The sequence below is a fragment of the Bombus pyrosoma genome, linkage group LG15, assembly GCF_014825855.1.
Source record: "Bombus pyrosoma isolate SC7728 linkage group LG15, ASM1482585v1, whole genome shotgun sequence".
NCBI lineage: Eukaryota > Metazoa > Arthropoda > Insecta > Hymenoptera > Apidae > Bombus > Bombus pyrosoma.
In genome coordinates this window covers 3,938,388-3,950,156 of record NC_057784.1, presented here as the reverse complement: position 1 = coordinate 3,950,156, position 11,769 = coordinate 3,938,388, and the positions used below count along the sequence as shown (strand labels likewise).

The 11,769-nt window shown below is 35.9% G+C and overlaps 2 protein-coding genes across 5 annotated transcripts; one reads left to right on the top strand and one right to left on the bottom strand.

The window, feature by feature from the left end:
• Positions 1-34: 34 nt before the first annotated feature.
• Positions 35-11,458, bottom strand: LOC122575777 (Kv channel-interacting protein 2-like). 4 transcript variants are annotated; one of them, XM_043745173.1, is made up of 6 exons: positions 4,551-4,911; positions 4,340-4,483; positions 1,230-1,457; positions 757-827; positions 469-687; positions 35-331 (listed from the first exon to the last, which is right to left on the bottom strand). In XM_043745173.1, the coding sequence occupies exons 2-6, from the start codon at positions 4,350-4,352 to the stop codon at positions 221-223; spliced, it is 642 nt and encodes a 213-aa protein (XP_043601108.1). In that variant the 5' UTR covers positions 4,353-4,483; positions 4,551-4,911; the 3' UTR covers positions 35-220. The 4 variants fall into 4 exon arrangements, with proteins under 4 accessions (XP_043601108.1, XP_043601105.1, XP_043601106.1 ...); XM_043745170.1 differs by lacking the exons at positions 4,340-4,483; positions 4,551-4,911 and adding an exon at positions 10,900-11,458; XM_043745171.1 differs by lacking the exon at positions 4,340-4,483 and having other exon boundaries at positions 4,551-4,912.
• Positions 7,063-10,837, top strand: LOC122575769. Its single transcript, XM_043745158.1, has 5 exons — positions 7,063-7,102; positions 7,378-7,564; positions 7,691-7,903; positions 8,204-9,470; positions 9,550-10,837. Exons 2-5 carry the CDS (start codon positions 7,481-7,483, stop codon positions 10,101-10,103), a joined length of 2,118 nt encoding a protein of 705 aa, XP_043601093.1. The 5' UTR covers positions 7,063-7,102; positions 7,378-7,480; the 3' UTR covers positions 10,104-10,837.
• Positions 11,459-11,769: the final 311 nt, after the last annotated feature.

Sequence of the window (11,769 nt, the reverse complement as noted above, 5' to 3'; positions counted from 1 at the left end):
GGTAGGAAGGGTAAGTACATATTTACAGACAACGTTCGGTGAGTTCGAGTTAGTATTTCCGACGGATACTTAATTCCTCACGTGAATTGTCAGATATTAAACGCTGGAATCGAAATTTTAGAAACAACCCGCGGAACTCGTACGAATGTTGCGTTATAATTTTCAGGGGATTTGTGACATTTGGGGGCTGAGTGAAGGTTACAAAATAATCGTAAAGATCTCATAAGACAGTGTCGAGAGTGTCGAGACTCCGCAAGAGTTGTTCATCCTTGGAACACCATTGTACCAATTCCTCGATTGTCACCACGCCGTCTTTGTTTGCGTCCATTAACTGAGGATAAAAAATTGCTCTGCTGTATTAAATCCTTAATTAGAAGAGAACTTCCGATCGATCGATCACGGTTCGAATAAATCAGCAAATATTTTTACATGTAAGGGACAAAAGCGAGATCGATCGCGTTTACTCACGTGGAAAATACGATCGACGTGTTCTCGGGCAGCCAAATGCGGCTCAACTATTTGCGGCTGGGTGTAACGACCCAACATCTCGTAGATTGAACCAACCACATCCAACATTTCTTCTTTACTGATCAATCCATCCCCGTCCAGGTCGTAGAGTCCAAATATCCACTGAAGCTTTTCCTCCACCGATCCTCTCGAAACTTTCGACAAGATGGTCAGGAATTCCTGGATACGATGAAACGCAATTATGAAACTATAAACAGTTGCGTACGTATATCTGTAAAAGTCTCTCACTTCGAAGCTTATCTTCCCAGACGGTTTCCTCTTCATGGTGTTGAAGACGTAATGAGCGTACTGGCTGGCATCTGAAACATTCGACATTGATCGTTTTTCTGTTGAAACGGAAGCTCATAAATCTTTCACGCTTCATAACGTTATTAATTAATTCGGATAGATAAATTTGTATATTCCAAAGCAAAAGTAACGGATAAGATTGATGAGAAAGCTCAAAGCAGTATATTGTGCGTCAAGATGTTAACAATCTTTCAAGGGAGGATTACAAAGGTTACAGAATAAGTGAACAACAGATTGTATAATAATACGGTATTCATCGGTAAGTATAATCAAATTAGTACATTTAAAAGTTATACAGATAATAACGACGTTACCTATGAAATGAACTAACATTTTCATTTCTAATAATTGACAAAGGGGGATCTTTCGTTACACGGCTCGAGAAATATTCAATCACGAAAGGATCAACCTACCTCCCTGTGGGAAGAACTGTGAGAAGATCTGCTTGAACGCTTCCTCGTCGACGAGGCCTGTAGGACATTCCTGCTTAAATCCGCGATAGATAAGCTGTATCTCCTTCTTGGAGAACCTGGTGTTGGCCGCCAATGTGGAAAGCTCCTCCGGTTTGTACCTGCCGCCAAGGGCAAGGGCACCGGCGGTGGAACCCCCTAAAACGCCCCCGAGTTCTTCAAGTTCGCCCTCTGTAAGTTTGCCAATAGGCGCTTCACTTCTAAGACTGTACCACGCGTTCGAGATACTCCCCTCTCACCTTTGATCAAAGTGCGTTCTTCCTCTACACCAGGCTAAGGGAGGAACGCCGTTTCTCCTCTCTCACTAGCAGGCAGGAGAGGAGATGGCGCGGTATCTACTTACGATACAGGGTGCAACGAGCTCAAGAATGTCAATTACTTTACGGGAGAAGATACGCCGGGTGCCCGAGAAGATAGCGCGACTGACTTCACCAGGCAACCTGCCTACACTCCCATCGAGAAATACTGGGGTTCTACGGGAGACAGTGCGCGCATTGCCAAGACGGAGACAATACCTGGAGATGTACAGGTGCATAGACTTGCAGGGGGAGAACTCGTGAGCGAAAGACAATGGGAAGAATTAATTGCCCAGGTAAAACATTTTGGCCCGAATTTTACCAATTGTTATCGACTCTCGCCCGGTTTATTCAAACAAAGATTTCATCGAAACTACGTTTGCAAGTTGGCGTATTCCTTGCCATCTAGGTCTTGTCGAAGATGGTGTTTTACTTGGGGACAGTTGTAAATAGAGTTATTCGCACGATTCCATCTATTTCGTCGTTTTATAGACGATGGAAAGATGCGCGGAGTGAATAGAAAGATAGAAAAGAGATGGCTAAATGTCAACAGGTTCCAGGTAATTCGAGACATCCGCGACACTTCAGATTCGAGTAGCTAAAGTGATTTAGATTTCTCAGGTCGATCGACTGACGCAGCATCGAGTAATCGCTTTCGTTACAGGGGTAAAAGAATCAAGCCACGATTTAAGCGTACGCTGTTTCGTGGGCGACAATTTTCACGCGACACGGCTGTCTAGACGCGTTTCACATCGAAGCGGCGTTAAAATCGATATTCATTAACGCGAAGGGCTATAAATATAATTACCGCCGTCGAAAATAAGATTCAAGATCAAACGAAAGCGTAACCCAACGCTACAATCTACAGAGAGGGAGATCGAGCTCTAAAGAGTAGTTGCAATCTCTATACAAATGCACCTGATCAAAAAGAAGTACCTAACAATCGACATTCTACCAACATACTCTACGAGAGACTGTACATTGCTACCAGTAATAAATATACGCATTACTACTTGATTTACGGAAATGTCGTAACTAGGGTGATGATCGCGACGTTGGCACGCGTTCACCTATCGTTGGACACGAATTCCACAAGTTGCCTTTCAATCTCTGTATCGATCAGCAAGTTTGCAAACACGCCGCTCCGTTCTTTCGGAGCGTTGCAACGCGTTGGCAAACATTGAGCGATCTCGTTATTAAAACATTCACGTTCTAGGGTATCAGGACACTTTCATCTGTTTGTCGAAATAATATTTTTTTAAGCCAAACACACTGCGCCGGTTTTACAAGTTTCGCTGTCCGACTCGGTATACTTCTAGTCAAATTTTGTCACGTTGTATCTTATATCTGGTGCTTGAAAACTTTGGGATAATTTTATAGTTATAAGATGCAATGTGTATATAAATAAGCGACGAATTAATAAGCATCGCTTATATTGGTTTTTTATGAAATTACTTATTGAATAGCACGGCGATAATCTATTTTACTGTTTACCACATATTGCTACGTAAAGGATCGTTTTATGTATTAGTTTGGACAAATTTTCTTAATGTAACTTATAATCCGGAAAGGATCTGAAGATAAAGAGTTTGTCGCACAATTGAAAGACACATAGTAAAATCAAGCAAATCCTTGTCCAACGCAAATTGGATATTTGTGAACGATAGATGAATTCACGCGTGTCCACCTATCATGCAATTGCTGCAATTATCCTTTACACATGCTTCTGATCACTGATTGAAAACGACCAAGCGAACCGTTTTAAACGACGTTTCTTTCGAGATTACACGCGATCGCGGGAACATAAAGCTCCGTGGGGGGGAAAGTTTCAAATAAACCGTAATGGATCGTTAAAAGATATCGTTAAAGATTTGGAATTTTTATCTCGTGTTATCATGCTGTTCCCCGTGTCGTTTCTACGTGTCTCTAAAACTAATGTGTCGCTAAAAGAGAAAGAGAATGTTTGTTCTCGATTCGTGTGTTCAGAAGCTGAATACCATCGGGCTTGTTTGCGACTAAGGTAGAAGCTTCCCATTGATCGCTGCTAAAATTACGATCACGGAATTGTGTAAGGTACGAATGAATATTAATTCTGTCAAAGAGAGATGCTCGAATAACCGAAGAAGCTGTAAAGCTAGGCCGAAGAATCAATACAGAAAAGGAATGTTTGCGTTCTACGTCTTGCGTCTACGCTGCTAAAACAGGGTAGTTAGTAAACGGGTTAAAAGAGGAAGGGAAATTCAGAGGGCGGAGAAAAACATCTCGGGCGCACCGTTGTCGGTCGAGACTTGTCTAAAACACAGCCGTGCGCTTTCGAACTTGGCTTTTATAGTGTACACATTATAGACGTATGCCTGTGCACTGTGTAATTCCACTAGCAGCTCTGGTCCCGGGCATCCGGGGTCACCATAGCAACGGGAGAGCTCCTACCCTGTATCCACCCCACTTTGCGATTCCGCTTTCGGAGCATTTGTCGATTAAAAACGCGCGAGATCCGGAGATCTGCGTGTGCGTGTACACAATTAAAAAGAGAGAAAGAGAGAAGGCGAGAAAGAGATAGTAGAAAAAGAGAGCAAGAGACGCGACGGTCTAGAGAGGCAATAGAGAGCGTGGTCGCATCGGTCGGTTCCCTAAGCGGACCAACTACGATAAGTAGTATATTCCAAGGTGCTATCTCTCAAAGAAGGAGTCGTCAACGGGGCAAAACAAAGAGAAGAATTGCTATTCTTTCTTTCTCTGTCTGAGCGAGTGTCGCACCTTGCCGTTGCATCTTTGGCAGCTGTTAGCACTGACACACCGCAACGAACGGTTTCGCGATAAAGGGGGAAGATTCGTTCGGGCCTGGGCTGTGTCAATCCCTTCGTCTCAAGGAGGATCTCTTTCCACGGCGTATCGACTGGCCTGCACCGATTATTGGAGAGGAAACTCGAGCGGCACTACAGTCGGCCTGTATGATTGATGGACTTACTTTTCTCGCGGCTCTTACGTGCCTTCATTGACCGCAAACACCGATTCGTTGCCGATTCACAAGCGAACGATCGCGCTCAGCGATCCGGCTTCGCGACTGTGATTTCCTCGTCGCCTCGTAAATGATCGATCTAACGATCTCTTCCTTTATTTCCTTCTAACTTGGTTACCGAACCTGAACCACCGGAAAGAGATTTTCTTCCTTCCTTTCTCCCTTCTCTCTTTTTCTTCTTTTTTCTTCCTTTGCCTCCTATCCACGATGCTTCTTCTTCGTTTCCGTGGTCGGCCGTTCGAATCCGATCGACGCGTGCACTTCTAATTCAACGATCGATGCTCCACGACCGACTAACGTAACTCACACGGCGGGACTCGGTAACGATGTGCGCGGCCCTCGCGATGATGCACTGAAACAGCTGCCACGCAAAAGCACGGGGTATACGCTCCTTCGCGCAAGTCCACGCTCTTTTTCCAACCATATTCACGTAAAGTCTGTACCTGAGTGCCAGATCTAAGGATCTTTTGGTAAAAATATTTTAGAAGATTTTATTTTTTTATTGTATACGCTAAAACACTGCGTTCGTTTACACACGCATAAAAGTCGACTACAATTGAAGCGTCCATGGTAAAAATTATCAAGGATTTGTGTTAAATTTCATCTTTCTTCAAGAGGGTGCAAACATATTTCGGAATCTTTAGTTTTTGTTCAGTAGACTTTATTTTGTCTTAACGAAATGTTACGCAATTATTGTGGATGTTATCTGTAATTCTATAGCGGAGGAACCGTAGTCAGTTGAATTATGTATTCGAGAACTGTATTCAGTTAGGTTGTGGATGCCTTAATTAAGAACGAAGCACTTCTAAATTAAGTTAAAATATAGGGAACAATGTATCCTCGTCTGAACTTAATAATCTTCATAAAATAAAGGCAACGAACAATGGAATATTTGAAAATATCAATATTTTTCTGCGTTATTATTATCAGACTAAATCATGCTAGTATGTGAGGCGTTATTTTAAGAAAGCAATAATCGTGATAGCCTAAAATAATTATCTTATCAACTTGACAATGATTATTCTGATGAAGCACAACTTTGATAAAAGCCTAAATATTGTTATTTACAACACCGAAAAATTTGACAAGGCTCGTTTTTGCTACGAGCCTCTCAATTTTCGTATCCTTAATACAGTTTAATATTATTCAGTTGATGGGTATCATTTTAATAAACGACTATCATTACTATATCCGATTTTCTCTTTCATTGGATCGTTATACCTACATGTTCGCAAATGAATTGATTTTACTTGCAAACTAGAACAATACATACAATTCTGTGCATCCTTTTCCCAGTTATTTTCATACATTCCAATTTGAGACAAAACTCATTAATCAATGTTGTTCTAGCGAACTTAAGTACTTCTTTAATTTGTTAAATAAACAACTTGTCTCAATGAAAAGCGTTAAAATATCAAGTTACCTTAATGTATCTTATAAGAGGTCTTCAAGCAGCGACTATTTCACTCGGAACGAGAGATGAGCGAAAGTACTCCACTTTATCGATAATTAATGAGATAAAAGGAGGCAAAAGAACGCGTACCTAGTAGCACTTCTTCATTCCGTTATAGTATATAGCATGTATAAAAATTCTAAAAGAGATTTGTAACTATAAAAGTATAATTTTTTACGATTTATATACGATACAAAATGTACTCAATTTGAATTGTCCTTTACAGAGATGAAAACTGAATTTGTATATCTGCGTTCAGTAGAAAACTTGTCCATAATCAGACGAGCCTGATGCACTCAGTTTTTACCTTCACAAAAAACAGTGTACCGGACGCGTCTGACTATGAACAACCTTTCTACTGAACGCAGCTGTATGCGTCGAGTATGCTACTTGCTTACTTCTCTACCCTATCATAAGAATGTACTCTTCCCATGACTAGACAATGCAAATTTTTATGTATCTATGGAAAATTTAAAGATTTAAAAATGCACATAAGATGTCAAAACATTTGAAATATCCAAAGCACAGTACTTATTATAATATTTTATAGATAAAACAAATTTCTACTTGAATTGTCCCTTTTTAGCTCTGTTCGTAAAAATATAAATTTAAAATAAATATCCACCGTCTATTCATGAAAAATATAACAAGATCATATGTTATTACGAGTAAACGAGGAAATATTTAACGCATCATGAGCTTACTATAAATATGCTATGGAATAGGGGAAGATCCAGTTCCGATTGAAATCGAGCCAAAAACATCATTGTAGATGCAGACCAATTACTTGGTTTATGTTGATCGTCGATAAACATGGCGGAAATCTATGTCAAACATTATCAGTCAACACGCAAGTTAAAATATGCTATAGATTCGTGAGAATTTAGGGAATTATCTCAACTAATGGAATTATTCACGCGAATAACGAAACCGACGACGTTATCGATCGATAAAACAAAATTGCAAATTCGTGATTTACAGATGGCAGGATAATAGCACTTGTTATCGATAAAGGAACCGTTTTACTGATAAAGGAGTCAAGGAGTATGTAAGTAATTGTATGCGCAGATAAATAAAGGAAACATAATATACACAATCACTAGTTTTATTTCTTTCCTCTTAATAATCTTTTTATGCTAAAATACGAGTTTGAGATAGATTCTGAAAAACTAATTTAATACTAAATAGAAATATATTAAAATATAAATCATTTTCTACAGTTTCACGATTAAGACAAAAATGGTTGTTTTCAAAGTTTAATAAGGAAGGACAATTTTTATACGGAACTGATTTTCGGTTAAATCAATTTTTTAAATTAAATAGATTTCAGGGTAATTCGGTTAGCAGACGAATTTTTCTATCGGCCATATCAGAAATGTGTGAGTACTAAGGGAAGGATTTCGGCCGGATGGCTTGATATTTAAAAATGAACGGAAACGACATTTCAAGTTTATCGTACAAAGAATTACAAGCCTTAGCTCTCCGATATCGGGTACCAGGTAACATAAAGGTAACTGATCTACCATTAGAAACTTTAACGAAAATGTTAATAAAGTTATTCCCACTTCTTCGTTCTTTTTCCTAAAACGACAAGTAAATTGATTTTTGAACGATCGATTACGATTTTTGACCGTAGAAGAAATTACTGATTAAAGTGTTACAAGCCGCGAAAGGCGGAAATGAAAATGAAGTTGGCAGGCTCTTGCAAGATCTTAAGCAGAATCGTAAGAGGAAAATGAGAAAAGTCAAAGTCGGAAAACTCGGGTTAACCTCCACACCATTACATAGTCCTGATTACGGTATGGCCGATGATTACTATTGTCCGCAACAGCAACCACCTTATCAGTGGGTGAGTTGATCTTCATTTAGTTTTATCGCTGTAATGTGTATACGAACTTGAACAAATTCAAATATTATATCACAAAATCACACGTTCGTATCAAACATTGATCAATAACGCTTGAGACAGAAAATTATATCGAACATGAATAATTCTATAGATCGATCATTAATCAATCTTATTGGAAATTTTATATTTACGGTATTTTTGTAATGTTAATATTCTCGTAAATTTTTAAAGAAGCTCTTAATAAAGAAAGATGCAGAATATTTGAAAGTTTTTAAAATAAAATATATATTATGTTATTAGGTGGGGGCAGAAGAAGAGATCACAAATAGAGATGATAACAACAGAATCCCTCATTATGAAGAGTTCAAACAGTTCTTAATAAAAAGAATACAAAGAGAATTTCAAACATATGATACAAATAATAATCAAATACAGGATTCAACTATAGTAGATCTAAGAACAGCAACAGTTTCAACTGATGTGCAAAAGGTTCCTTTAGATGTTAGTAACTATAGTAAATCTAATATAGTTCCTGTTAACAATGTAAATTCAATATATCAACCAAATGATAATGTAGAATATCAAACATTAGAAGATACAAATAGTAATGTACAAGGATCTATACTTCTTAAAAAAATGTTACAAGCACCAGTTGGTGCAAATTTGGGAGAAATAGCTAGTCCTGTACTTGGCAGATTTTTGTCAGTGGAACAGTACCAGTCTAATAACTTGTTAGATAATTCTGACACTTTAACTGCTGAATCAGATAATCAGGATAATGAAGAAATTTTGGAAAACAATACAGAATGTTATGGTCTTCTAAGTGGTATAAAGGGGGAATATTTTTTAAATGAACCAACTTTTGTAAAAAGTGTTGAAGAAATTGGTCAACAAATTTCAAATGTCTTAACAAATGAAAATATTAATCAATATAAATACCCCAGTACAAATATTGTCATGCATCAAGATTATGAAAACTGGACTATTACTAGTGATATGGATACAGTAGATAATAACTGTCCAACATCAGATGTCCAATCATCAAAAATATTTCAGACTATGTATTGTGATAATATAGGATCTGATGCTTTAAACAAGCCCATAAATGATGAAAGCTTAACGTGTCAATATCGAATGACAGAAACCGTACATCCATACAATTCCAATCAAAATTTATTGAATTTGAATACACTGGAAGAAAATCAGTATTGTGACACAAACATCATTCCTCATGTGCAATCTGACTGCAATAATACATATTATTTACAAAATTTGATTAAATGCAGTACAGAAACTACTGGAGAATATTTGCAGTATACACATTCCTTTTCAAATACAAATATAGATCAAGAATCTTATGCATCTACTACGTCACAGACATTTTCTAACAATAATCACTATAACTCTAATCTACCATATGAATACTCTTGTTCGCGCAATAATGAAGGAACTATCCCATTATATGAAAATGTAGGACAACCTGAACAAAATTGTAACTCTATAATACAAACAGAATCTGATGTTCATAGGGATATATCTAATATGACAGAAAAGTTACAAACAAATGGTATGTACTATTGCTTTTAAATAATATATTTAAAAATGTAAAGAAAAATAATACATTTGTATATTTTTACTATTTTTAGAAATATTAGATCCATTTTATCCGAAAAGAATCACTAAGATGTCTTCACATTCTATTTTAGAAAATATTTTGAATATCATTAGTACCAAGCGTATAGATTTATCGAAATTAGATCAGACGTCTTGTGTATATTGTTACATAGCCCCTATTGTTACACATACGCAAGTCTCATCAAGTGTAACTTGCTCCCAAAAAGAGAGATTTGTTGCAGAATACAGACAACATTCCTTTTCTCCATGTTGGCTACTCTACAATGATACTTCGTCCGGAATGCGAATGGCTAGTTTACAAACTAAAGTTAGGGAAACTACGGACGAATCCCGGGTATTATATACATCAATGTCAAATAGCAATTCTGATTTAAGAGAGTCAGTTGCGGATGGTGCGAAAAGTGAAATTGCGGGAAGTGAAGATTCAATTTCAGAGGTGTGGCCGAACAATTATTCGAATTATGAAACGACAACCGAAAAAGATGTAAATATATGCGAAGATTTAAAGATTGAAGTCTCAGATTGTTTATTTTCAGTGATGAATACTGAGCCATTAGATAAGTAGATGATCTTTCTAAAAATTAAACTCAATAAAAAAAAATGTACACTCTTAGTAGTACATAAAATTGTATGTATCATCGAAAAAGAAAAAGGATAAAAAAAAATAATGATATTAAGTAATTTAGAGAAAAGTAATTATACATTATTTATATATTTAAATCAAACATGATTAGTAGGAAATTGCCTTGTTTAATCTAGTTCAAAAAGAGTAAATCATTATGTTATAACGATCATGTAAAACTATTTTTTCACTTTAACGAAAGTGCAATTATAAAAAAATATACTACTGTTAAAAGCTCGAAAAAGAGTAGGATTCTGATTTTCTTAAGTTAGTGTTTGTAAAAATACAAATTTGGCAAAAAAAAAAGGAATTAATAGATATACCTAATATACATAAGAAAACATACAATTTTTTTTATAAAACGAGGACAAAGAAACGAATGCGGAAGATGTTAATCGTTAAAGAAGCTTCAGAAGATTATTTGAAAATTAAGCAGGAGTGAAATAAAAAATTTTTCTTTCGTTTATTTTCTTTATCCTCGATTAATATGTATATCATTATATATTTTAATAAAAAATAAACAGCAAGCATCACAAATATAAACGTCTAATAAAATATTTGCTTAAAGCCTTACATCCACAGTAACATATAATAAGGAAAAGAAAATAATTCATTATAAATTTCCTAAATTTTATAATATCGCGTTTATTAAATAGCAACAAATCGTGTTTGATGCGTGATCATTACTATGAGTTATTCTATTTAACAAAGTTGTTTTAATCAATGAATTTCCACTTACTTGAAATTCCTTCCGTTTGCATTTGTGTTTTCAAATAATTGAAAACCTTAACTGGGATCGATTCTTTTCTTCGATTTTTAAATACTCCCACTTCAGTATCCACATTTTTCGAAGATCCTTGTTTATCGGAAGATCTACCCGGTGTCATATGAACACTATACATATTTTTTTCTAAATTTCACGTTATCAATTTAATTCCAATAAATAATTTAATGCCATTTAATTTGCCTTTTAAATAATTGCGAAGAACAGTTATTTTGCACTTGCTCGGTAAAGTAACATTATATTTTCTTTGTCGTTTTTATGATTTAAGCGAGTAATATTCTATTAAAAATTTATCTGGAAGTGTAAAGGAAAATGTATATGATTCGAATGAGTTCAAAATAAGAAATAAAGATAGTATGTACTCGCTGGACCAAGATCTCTGGCACTACTGCTTTTAAAAAAATGCAATACAGCTATGTAGGTAAGTGCTGCGGCGCATTCGCTCTATATGTGTCTAATGAGGTCCTCAAAAAGTAAGACTAATTACTTCACCGCATCTTTCATTTTTTACATATATGTAAACAAGAAAAGTTTAATAATACTCTTAAACATCAATTTTATAAATTAATATAAAAATATTTTCCCCCATTCGAGAAAAATGATCACTTTAAATTTTAATCGAAAAGTTGAAATATCATTTCTATCATGCCCTATTATAATATATTCGATTTAAATTTAATAAATCATTTAATATCATATAATAAATTTTCTAGCTATATTCAACAAATTATGTGTATATACACATATTGTAAATTTACACACACACGCGCGCGCTTACACACAATATAATTCTTTTTTTTTTTTTTTTTTTTTTAATTAAATTGA